The 11,897-nt window shown below is 23.5% G+C and overlaps 1 protein-coding gene across 1 annotated transcript; it reads right to left on the bottom strand.

Annotated features, from left to right (window-relative positions):
• Positions 1 to 1,416: 1,416 nt before the first annotated feature.
• On the bottom strand, positions 1,417 to 11,897 carry LOC129607863 (serine protease inhibitor 88Ea-like). The gene is made up of 4 exons (XM_055519092.1): positions 11,702 to 11,897; positions 2,653 to 3,431; positions 2,340 to 2,572; positions 1,417 to 2,260 (listed from the first exon to the last, which is right to left on the bottom strand). Exons 2-4 carry the CDS (start codon positions 3,413 to 3,415, stop codon positions 1,979 to 1,981), a joined length of 1,278 nt encoding a protein of 425 aa, XP_055375067.1. The 5' UTR covers positions 3,416 to 3,431; positions 11,702 to 11,897; the 3' UTR covers positions 1,417 to 1,978.

The following is an 11,897-nucleotide window of genomic DNA, read 5'->3' as shown; positions in this document are numbered from 1 at the left end:
CCTTCATCTAAGCGTAGCGAATATATGTAAGCGAAGTCGTTGCAGAATTTAACTTCCTGATACGTGTGTGTATATAAAGCTAATTGGAAAAAGTACTCCAACAGGTTAAAATTTTAATTTTTGCTTTTTTTTTTGAACGCTTGTTGTTTACAATATACTTGTGCAAAACGGAAAATTTAATTAAAAACAATGCTATTCTAAAACAATTTTTTTTTAATTTTAATTATATAAAGTTCTAATTCAATTCTAAAAAGTTTTAAACGGTCATTTTTTCATTAAAATTGTCAAAATGAAATGTGCTACATTACAAACCTTCAATTTAATTCAATTGAAAACATCAATAGTTATGTATATATAAAACCGGTGCATTATACTACTTATGTAGTATATAATTATAAATAAATTACGAGTTTGTTTATGCGTATATGCATACATTGCTAAAGAAGCATATTGATAGTAAGTGTGTATATCACTAATTTAGACTAGTTTTAATACTAGTTTTGTAGTAATAAGAACTACATATAAAGTGGTCATTTGTTTATTTTGTCTTTAAAGAAGCATTTCAAAGCTGGGATTTTTGTTTTTTTGAGATTGTTGTTTGTTATTATTAATTTAATATTAATAATATTCAAATTTATAATTCCGTAGAATTCCGATAAATTCCATTGACTCTAAGTTTTTCAAAAACCCAAAAATATTAATAAAAGTAAATATGACGTACATATGTACATACGAAGTGAAATAAAAATATTAAAATCTAAAATTTGTTCCAAAAAAAATTTAAATTTAATTTACTCGAAATATGTTCCTAAATCCTTAAATTTTAAACTTAGAATTTTTTTTCTTGAATTTTTTAATTTTGAGTTAGACAGTTTTCCTGTAAATTTAATAAAATATATATAAATAAATTATACTATATTCAAATAAATTCAAAAAAAAAATGGAAAAAATTTTATAAAAACCATTGATTTATTTATAATATTTCAAGTGTGGATAAACCAGAAGACGCAGAATTTTATTAAAATAATAAATTTAAATTTTGAGATTTTCCAATACAACGTCTATCGTATGTATTGAAATCAATACATAAATATATAATATGAATGTAAAGTGAGGCTAATGAAAACACAAAATTATATGGAATTAATATGAAACTCTGTTAAATATTAAAATTTTCTGCTTATTGGTAATAATTGGAAATAATCATTTGTAAAGTGGTTACTAATGCAACCCAATTTTAAATACAGTCGATTTAATTAGGGTTGATAACTTCATAACTTTTTAATTGATCACTTTTGCAAATGAATTTTCAAATAAACTGAAATATTTGTTCTAAATAAAAATTATTGTTAGTTTATAATATTTTTATAGCAAGCTGTAACAAGAAAACTAAAAAAAACATACAACCTTTTTTTTATCTAAATACATTTATAATATTTACAAAAAAAAAAAAGAGAACTTCTTAACAAAAATTTTTTACATCACAAAAAATAACTTTCATTTTACTTAAATTAAATGTCTGATAATTAAAAAGGATTACAAACTTTTTCATAGTTACTAGCAGCACCGTTTAAATTTTAAGCAAAAATCTTAAATTAATTTTTTACTTTATTGATTAATTAAAAAAACTGAATTACATTTTAAAATAAATGCTAGATTTTAAAGTATCTAGATTTTACACGAGCAAATTAATAAAATTTTGTGATTAAAACAATTGCCAAAACATTAATGACAATGAAAAAGTGTCAATTAGATATTCGATGCTGCATAAAACCAAAAAAAATTTCACATATTGCAAATACAAATCATATGCTTATCAAAAATTATTAACATATTAATTACAAAATTAATTTCAAATTTATTCAATTAAAATTAAGGATAAATGACTAAAATTAAATTAAAAATCTTAAAAACAAATACATATATTAAATTTTTTTTTTAATTTCTACATTATTCTTATATAATTTATATGTATAACTTAAGGGCTACGATAAATACCAGCAAATAAAATTGCTTTCAATTTATGATCATATATTAAAAATAAAAATGGATGATTACAAATAAATTCTGTTGGTTCTAATGGACGTGCTGATCGAAAACTAAATAATGCTGTTGCAGCAGCTGCTGTTGAACCTTCTTCATCAACTTTAATTTTGGCAACATGTAATGCATCACCTAAAGCTAAATTTGTGCTATCAGAAAATGTTTTTAAATTTGCACGGCCAGTAAAAAGATCATTGATTCCAATTTCATTTAAAATCTAAAATAGTAAATTATATATTATAATTATATATGTATGTAACATATATTTTAATATTAATTTTAAAATAAATACTTACAGGTACTAATTGTAATCTTTGCTCAAATGTAAATTTAGGTAAACCAACTTTAATCTCTCTTAATTCGAAATCATCGGTTGCTGATTTTAAAGATTCTGGTGTTAATCTATCTAAAACTTCTTGTAAACTACTACCATTATTCACTAATGGTGGTAATAAAATCATCATAGAAATTTGATCATTTCCTTTGTATGGTATATCCAAAATATGACATTTTAATTGTTCGCTTATACCTAGTAGAAAAATAGGTTATTATTTAAAATGGTTTTTAGGAGAAATTTTTGTATATTAAAAATAAAAAAGAGGTACATACTCATATAATACATTCCTTTATGATTCATCATGTCAACAAATGATCTTTTTTCTGGTCCAGTATAAAAAACTTCCATTTTAGTATTTTTTGTATCAAATTTTGATTCCCATTCTCCTTTAAAATATGCCGCATTAGCTAATATCATATTAGTTTGAGAGCTGACATCACCTTGACTTAAAAATTCTGGTATTTCATTTTTTGTTAAATCACTAACCCATTTATTTATTTGTTTACGACATTCTTCAGGTTTTTCTTGGAAATTAACATTTTCAATTTCGTCTGTAAATATATCTTTAATACAATCTCGTAATGGTGTATCTAATCCAACATAAATTTTATCAGCTGAAGCAAATTCAACATCATTTTCTTTATAATTACGTGATTTTTTTTGGGATGTATACGCAAATTTTACATTTTGTTTAGTTGCAGCCCAATCCAAATGTAAAGCTTTAATCAATTCTCTTTCTGTATTATTTGCGCTACCAAAATATGCTAATAAGAGAGCATGATATGTTGAATATGGTGAAAAAAATACATTTTCATTTGGTGTTGCCATATTAACTGCTCTTAATAATGACATTGTAAAATCTTGTTGACCTCGGTATAAATTTGATTTATCGGTCTTTTGTGCTTTTACTATGTTTGATGAATCTTCATTTGGATTTAGTAAACAATTGGATTCAGAAAAAGATTGAGAATAGGCGGTTGAGGTTACCATAAAAATTATCATCAAAGATGATATAGTTCCTCTTATTAATCTCATTTTGTGTTTGCAATACCTGAAATAAAAAAAAAATTTGCTGTTAATTTTTTATCATTTTTACGATATTAAATTTTTCGTATGAGTAGATTTAAGAACTCAATCTTAAAGTATGAACACATAGGTCCTTATATTAAAAACTATACCTACGTAAATATTGTAAAAAAAACTCATTTTGAATTTTAGATTAATTGCTCGCTGTAATAATAATTGCATTATTACAAGGCGTGAATAAATTTCCAGACATAAACGACTTCATACAAATATACACATATATGCAATATTACAATGGCATTGATGTTTTATTGCTCATTCAATAATTCTTTTAAATCTGTTAATTTCATTATCTCAGATAATAGCTCTAACGTTCCTTATAAATGAGTTACAGTACTATATTAAAAGCATAGATAAAATCAGAATATTTTAAAAGTTTACAACACGTTTTCACATAACGTTTTATATTTCTATATTATGTGTATTGTACATGAGGTATTTTCTCTTGAATATATATATATATATGCATTTAATTACATTATGTAAGTAATAAACATAAATATATAATATAAATATTATTTTATGACGCTACATACATTTTCTTTTATTATTATTTACATAACACATTAAGTGTACCTTGTGCACGCAAATGATTTAATAAAAAGAAGAAACTTGTCCCAATTAACTTGACATATTTTTTCTCAATACCAGCCTATAATAAATTTAATATAAATTTTACTTTTATCTTAAAAATCAAGGTTGATTTTTTAAATATTTTTCAAAATTTAAGTATGAATGAAAGTATGATATTTGAAGTGTACTTTCCATATACTCATAGCAAATTTGCTGGCTCTATTGTAACTTTGGATACAAGATATGTCCATAGATTTCTGAAAATGCTTAAAGTTCTAAAACTATCATTCATGTCCAGGCAGTTAACCTTGAAACAACTTTGAAATTCCACAAACAGAAATAACGTCATATAGGTAGCACGAGACGGCCTACCTATAAGACGGTATACCTAGGTATAAACCTTACTTAAATAAAGTTACTACTGAAACTTTAAATTTTAGTAAAATTTTTCTCCTATAGACTGTTAGCTGTCGAAGTCTAATGTTTTAATGTTTCTTAGACATGAATAAACCTTAGTAAACCGATTCCTCTGCTATATTATTGTTTCCTATAATGCCTCATTCACATCCTAAAAGTATGCAATTGAAAGACATATAAGAATAGTGTAAATTAAACATCGTTTAAATGTAGAAACCGTTTAATACAACTAATTGTGGTGTGATCTGGGTTTATTACAATAAATTATTGATTTTATGCCATAATGACGTTATGAGCTAAATACATATTGTAAGATTGAACCTTACAGTGTAAAAAAATAAATATAATAGTGTTCCACATTAATAAAATCTGTAATAAATTTTAGAAATGACATTTCAATTTTTGCATATACGTTTGTGCGTACTATACAAATTTACAGACAACATGGTACGTTATCCGACGTGATTCATAATCTTAAAATTTAAAAATGATATTGTAGTTTTTTCCCAATTTCCCTTATTATCAGTGCTTTAAGCTGATTTGAATAATAAATATTTAAGTAAAAAAAAAATGCTCATCAACTAGTTTTAAACAAGTTCCTTGAAGAAATGGAAAAACCATTAATAAATATTATTTGTAAATATAAAACATATGTATGCATTTGTATAGTACTGGTTTATTTACTTTCGTATATAGTAATGTAAACTTACTTGCAATTAGTAAGAGCAAATCTTATATATAAACTATTATAACATGTATTGTATTGTATGCAAAATTCAAGAGAGAGAATTCGAAATCAGTTTTAATATTGTATTTTAAGATGACGTCATTTTTTTTTGTACAAAATAAAATGTGTTAAAAATTAATCGTGTTATTCATATATACATACATGGATACTATAATATTACACATAGATATTCATTGTGTATATATAGGTATGTCATATTTTAATAAAAGTTTTCGAAGAAAAATTTGGCAATTATAAAATTATATTTCGATTGTTTTTTGATAGTACTCATTACTATAATTATTAGAAAACACACAATAATTGCTGTTAAAACAAGTAAAAACTTTTCAGGCGACCTCGCCCAAGCAAATTACATACTACACTATGGCAGCATTAGATTATAAAATCAAATCTTAGTGAGTCAGCTGGATTAAATTTTTGAAGTATGTATGTGAAAACTATAATTCTGCACTCTGTTTCATAATGTTGTCCCAATTTGTTTTTGAAATATTTCAAATAATATTTTAGAGTGTTAATGCAGCTATCCGAATTCTCTGTTCAAATTGCAATAGAAGCCATTATTCGCTTAATATTCATATTGGAACTCGCTTGGGCTTTTTAAGAAACACGGACAACTAATGTTCTGTAGTTGAATGCGATGGTAAAAGTTATACTGCAGGATTTATACAAATATAAAATTGCTATATCGTGTTAAACTAACAATGAAATAAAATAAACTATATCTTACTTAAGTTTATTCAAAGTGTTTACTTAAATTTTTGTGCTAACAATAAATTGACATTCGAAATTTTGCGGTATATATTATTAAGTTTTTTTCTTTTTTTCTGAAACTATACCAATAAGTTGAATAACAATTTAAAACGTGATTATTTTTTTTATCTTATTTCATTTTGGTTTTTGCATTCATGTATAACAAATAAATAAAATATGTATCTTATTTGCATTTTCGCAAATATTGAAAAAAATACCAAATGACTAATTTGACAAAAATGCTTTGCAGTCTTGCCAGTTATTGTAGTTTTCTTCTTATTCAAAAAGCACGTTCTTATATATTTTAAAATAATTAGTGATAAAGCTAGACCCTATAGTAAAATAGTGATACCATTGAGTTAAATAGTGATACAACCATGAGAGGTGGATTATAAATTTTTTGAGTTTTGAGTTTGCATACTTTTAGGCTAACACGCAACTACAATTGCAGTTAATATGAATTAAGAACTTGTATTTGATATACAAAAATAATCTAAAGTTTAATTAAAAATATTTCATTTTCATAATAAAAGAGTTTTTTGCCAAGAGTTAATAACATATTGAAAAAAAGCAAGAAAAATAAGAGTTGACTGTGTTGACAGGCATAGTTTCTCCAAATCGAGTTTTCTCCTCTGATCAAACATATAATATAGTTAAGTCCATATCTATCAGTTGTCTGTTTCTTAGCCGTCCAAAAGGACTGGTACATTTTTAATACGCTTATACTAATACATTCATTGGTATTACAAGACTGAAACTATAAGACGTTAGTTGCCAGTGTTTATCATTTATTAAAAAACCGAAGCGATTTTCAATATAACATTAGCAATAATTCAATTAATATTAATTAATACTTCAATGTGTGAAATTGATAATATTTTCTTTGATTTTAAATAAATTCGGTCCAAACAAGTTTTTATATATTATTAGTAAGTTAGTAATTTATTTAAATAGATGACAGAAAAAAATGGAATATGTTTCTTGAATTAAAATATTACAAACGAAGAACCTGATGTATTATAAAGTATGATTAAAATTTCTGATAATATAACAAAAAAAAAAATAAACAAAAAGGTCAAACGTGACCTTGAAGAATTCCACGTTTTTTCTTTCTAATTTTTTGACTTTTTTATTTAGTTATTAGGTAATTAACAATCGAGCTTATGTATTCGATCGAAAATAAAATTTAACACATACAACTTTTAAATAGCTACGTATTTCTTAAAAAAAAGTATTTACGTTTAGATTAAGAAATATTTTTGAAATTTTAATTCAACAAATTTAAAATAATGAAATAAGCATAGTTATAGTTATGAAAATTTTCCCTGCTAGAATGAGAAGTAGAAATACCCACAGTATTTAACCATAGACTGGTACAAGCACACAGTATTTGCTTATGGTACCAGTCCACTAATGTTCGAACAAAATTCATGGTTGCATGGTCCAGAGTGCAGGGCTTAGCAGAAAGTTTTAAGAAAACCGTAGAAGGTTGTAAAGAAATAAAATCTGAAGAAGGCAAAAATTAAACTTCTGAAGATAATATAAAAAGCGTGTTGCATAAGGAAAATAAATCAGTGTTCGATTCGCATATAAGCGATTTAGAAATTTATGCAAGGAGCTGAGAAATGAAATCTGCAAACCAAAGTCTGAAACTGAGGATAACAAAATGAATGTTGTGGTGCGTGGGACAGATAAGGATTAGTTGGCCAGAGAAACCGATTGGACTCTTAAAGCCAAAAGAAACTCAAAGATAAAGTCAAAAATTCACCAGATTGGAACAGGCGTCGGATAAATAACACTAAAGTGAAGAGATTTCTATTAAAGGAAAATGTTGAACTTAAAAAACAAAAGAACCCTCCGTCATTAATAGTGGGTAATATAAGAAATCACACTCAATTAATAAGGATCCTCAAACAGGAAAATATTGATGTGAAGGTAAAATTGATAAACAACGTCCAACATAAAATAAATGTTGAAAATTAACATAAATACAGGTGACTAACTAACGCTAGTAATAAAGTCAAATTAAAATGGTATACTTATGAAAATAAATTGACGAGACCAATTATAGTAATGGTTAATTACTAGAACCATTACTATAATTGTAATAAACCTACATTCATCATGCGAGCCTTAGGGTATTAAATGTGAACTTATCGACACGGGATTCAAATGTTTGTCTATGATAGAAGGTATTTCGAATAGCTAAACAAAGAACTTTATATTATTTAAAATTAAAGTACTTATAATATTAAAACCGTTTACTTTCTTTTAATTTAATTTCATAAAATATTTTAATAAATGCATAAATAATAATATTGTGAAATTTTATTTTTTCATTAAAATATTAATTTATTTTTGTTTTCATTTTACTACTGTTTGATTATTTTAGTTTATCAATACTCTTTTTTTTAATTAAGAAATATTAAAGGTCATATAGGGTTTAAACATTTTGATAATCTTCAATTCAAATTATGCAATAAATTCATAATATTTAAATCTTCAGGTTCTATAGAAATTTGACTAAAAAATTTTTAAAATCGGAATTAAATCAGAAATAATAATTGAGTATTTTTTGTAAAATTGAGTGTATATGTACTATAATTTTACATGTATTGTATATATATAGATAACTCGTAAATTAATTAAGAAATTATGGTCAAAATGTTCAATTATTAAAAATAAAATAAAAAAAAATTATTGATTTAAGAATGATTAAGTGTCATTGTTCAAAATGTCTTCTCATTATGAACAATGATAAATAATTAAGTGACTTAATTATAATTAATTGAAATCTTGTTTCTTTTTTGTATAAAGAGAATTCTGTTTAATTGGAAATAAAAAATAAGCAAAAAAATAAATATTTTCTAATAATTAAATCAACGCCTTTCTGGTGTTAACTATTGGAACTAGAAATTGATTTGTGATCGTCATACATTTATACATGTGAATTCAAGAAAAGAAATTTGTATTTCAATATTTTTACTATTAAGAAGTTTAGGAGCTACTTGCCATACAAAAACTACATCTTCAAAATATAATTCTATTGCCTGTTTATTCATTTGTTTATAAGATTTTATGATAACAACCTCAAAAGAGCAAAAACAGTATAAATATTATGCGATACAAAGTCTAAAAGTTCTACTATATTTTTATTATGTTCGTAAATACAAAGAATAAAATTTAAATAAAATTTCCCAATTATAAATTATTAATTATAATTTTTTAAAATTTATATCACGTAATGTTTTTTTCTTCATTTTGATTTTTACGTGAAAAATTTTAATAAAAAAATTTTATTTGAGGAAAATATATTGAATAAATGCTTAAGTTTCTGCTTTACACTTATTGGTTATGAAAAATAAAATAATCATAAAATGAAAATAAAGCGAGAGGAAGAGTTTCCTATTAAGAGTATAGCGTGATATAAAAATAATATTAAAATATATATTTGAAGTCATAGTCATTGAACTTTTATTACTTGTACTTATTAATTAATCCTCCCTCTCTAAAACAAAATTTCATAAGTGATCAAACATTGAACTTCTGTTCATCTTGCCTTGAAGTGAATTTAATATGCAGCTATGTAGTTTGCTTTTATATTTTATATACATACTTTTATATTTCATATTTAATCAAAATTTTAAATTTATAAATTCATAATTAGGTAAGGTGCTGTCACCCATCTTGCATTTTTAAACGCATAATGCTTATATAACGTTTCTTGTGTTCAATTGCAGGAAGGAAACTAAAAAACAGATTACATTCAAATAAAATTATAGGAAATTAATCGTTTTGAAATATGTAAAGACATTATTACAAAAAGATATGACTAATGCCATATGTACTAAACTTGAAATTTCAGCTTACCAATACTGTTTGTATATTATTTTATAAAGTAAATAAATGAGTATAATGTTGGCAGTTCATGTCAATTTTTATTGAATGACAGATTTCGAGTTCCTCTGTTTCTGTTTTTAAGATGTTATAGTTATTTATTGAAATAAAAATTTTATTTATTTTAAAATGACAAGATTATTTCAATGGAAATTTTTCTAAAATTGCATAACTATCTAATAAATACATATATACATATTATGAATTTTATATTGTAAGTTATTTATTTGTTATCATTTAGATCTCGTTACTCTTATTTTCATCTTTATTTAAAATATACAAATTTATTCCAATATAAACTATTTAAAATACTAGTTTTTATAATGTAAAAGTATTGTTTGCAATTATATAGTTAAAATATATATAGTACTCAGTAAACACTTAATTAATTACTCTAAATGTTTAAATTACAATTTTTAATGAAAAAAAAAAATTGAGTCATAACAAGACCTATTATCTATACATGACGGATGTTATTTGTCAAAGATTACATAAAAAACAAATTGATATTTTATTATACCAATATAACAGTTTTAAAATTAGTCTACAAAATATTCCACGTAAATGATTAATTCAATTGATTATTTAACACTTCAAATATGGGAACTATTTATCGAAGTATAAAAGGAAATCGAAATTTATGGGTCTTTTATTAAATTGCAAAACCAATGTCGCAGTTTTACTTATATTGATGTAAATAGAGTAAATTTTGGAAATTTAATAGAAAGGGCAAATTTATTTTGCTGTTTTCTTGGCATACCTACTTCACATAATATAATATTAGCCAAAATTTTTAATTTAAAGCTAAAATTCAACATTTTTTTAATAAAAAAAAAATTTAAAACTCAAGGGTTAATAAAATATTTGCATTATACAATTTTAAATATCGCGTATGTCACACCTTCTTTTAAACTATGAACATCAATTTATGGACATACATACATATGTATGTATAAATATGGTAGCTATACCTGCACATACTAATGTATACAATTTTATTATTTAATATTATTATTCAACACTTTAATACATTTGTGTGTATATTATTTAAGATATTATGAAACATATTTTAAAAATTCGTTCAATGTTTTTCTTTTAAATATTTTATAACATTTTCTGTTTTTTGTTTTTATAATACACATACATAATATTAAATTTAACATTTTGTTTTTTATTCTGCTTTTCTTCGCTTGTTTTTACATAAATGTGAATAAAAATCTACCTTATAAATTTTTAATACCTGTTTTAGTCATGGTATATAAATTTGCTTTTTCTTTAATATATTATTAATTTTCATTAAAACAGCAAGAAAATTAAAATAAAATAAAAATACCAAATAAAAAACAAGTAACGAGCACCTTTCGCAATTTACTTTCTTTTCTCTATTGTTACTTATATGTACATACATGTATGAGGTTCAAAACCAAACCAAAAAACAAAAAAAAAATAGAAACCACTTCAATTGTAAGAGGAAACTTTTACTTTTTCCGAAAAAATAAAATTGCAATTACATACATACGTACATACATTCATTATTATAATTTTTTTCTGTGCTCAACAACCATATATCCCTGAAATTTTTTGTTTTAACAATAAATTTATTTATGTGAAACTTGATTTTTTTTTTCTTATACATACGAATAATGTTAATTAGGAACTTCAATCGCTTTTTGTACAACAAAAATTATACGTACAACAAAATTATTTAAAATATGTATGAATGTTTGCATATGCAAAATAATTTGGACATACACACACATACATATCAACACTAATTAATTAATTAAAAATTAAAAATTGAACAAAGAGAAAAACTTTTTACAGTAATGAAAAAAAAAATATTTTCTTACTTCTTTTTTTTAATAATAAAATTTTAAATAATTTTTTTTTTATATAACAGAATTAAATTAATTTTTTTTTTATTAATTATTCTTCTGTATTTTTTTTTAATTTTAATTTAAAAAAAAAAAAAAAATTAATTATTTTATTTATTTTTTGTTTCGTAGTTTCACCGCAATTTTAAACTTTACGCCTTGAACATTAAAT

Source organism: Condylostylus longicornis, unplaced genomic scaffold (assembly GCF_029603195.1).
Source record: "Condylostylus longicornis isolate FDR11 unplaced genomic scaffold, ASM2960319v2 ptg000030l, whole genome shotgun sequence".
Taxonomy (NCBI): Eukaryota; Metazoa; Arthropoda; class Insecta; order Diptera; family Dolichopodidae; genus Condylostylus; species Condylostylus longicornis.
This window is presented reverse-complemented; position numbering and strand designations above follow the sequence as displayed.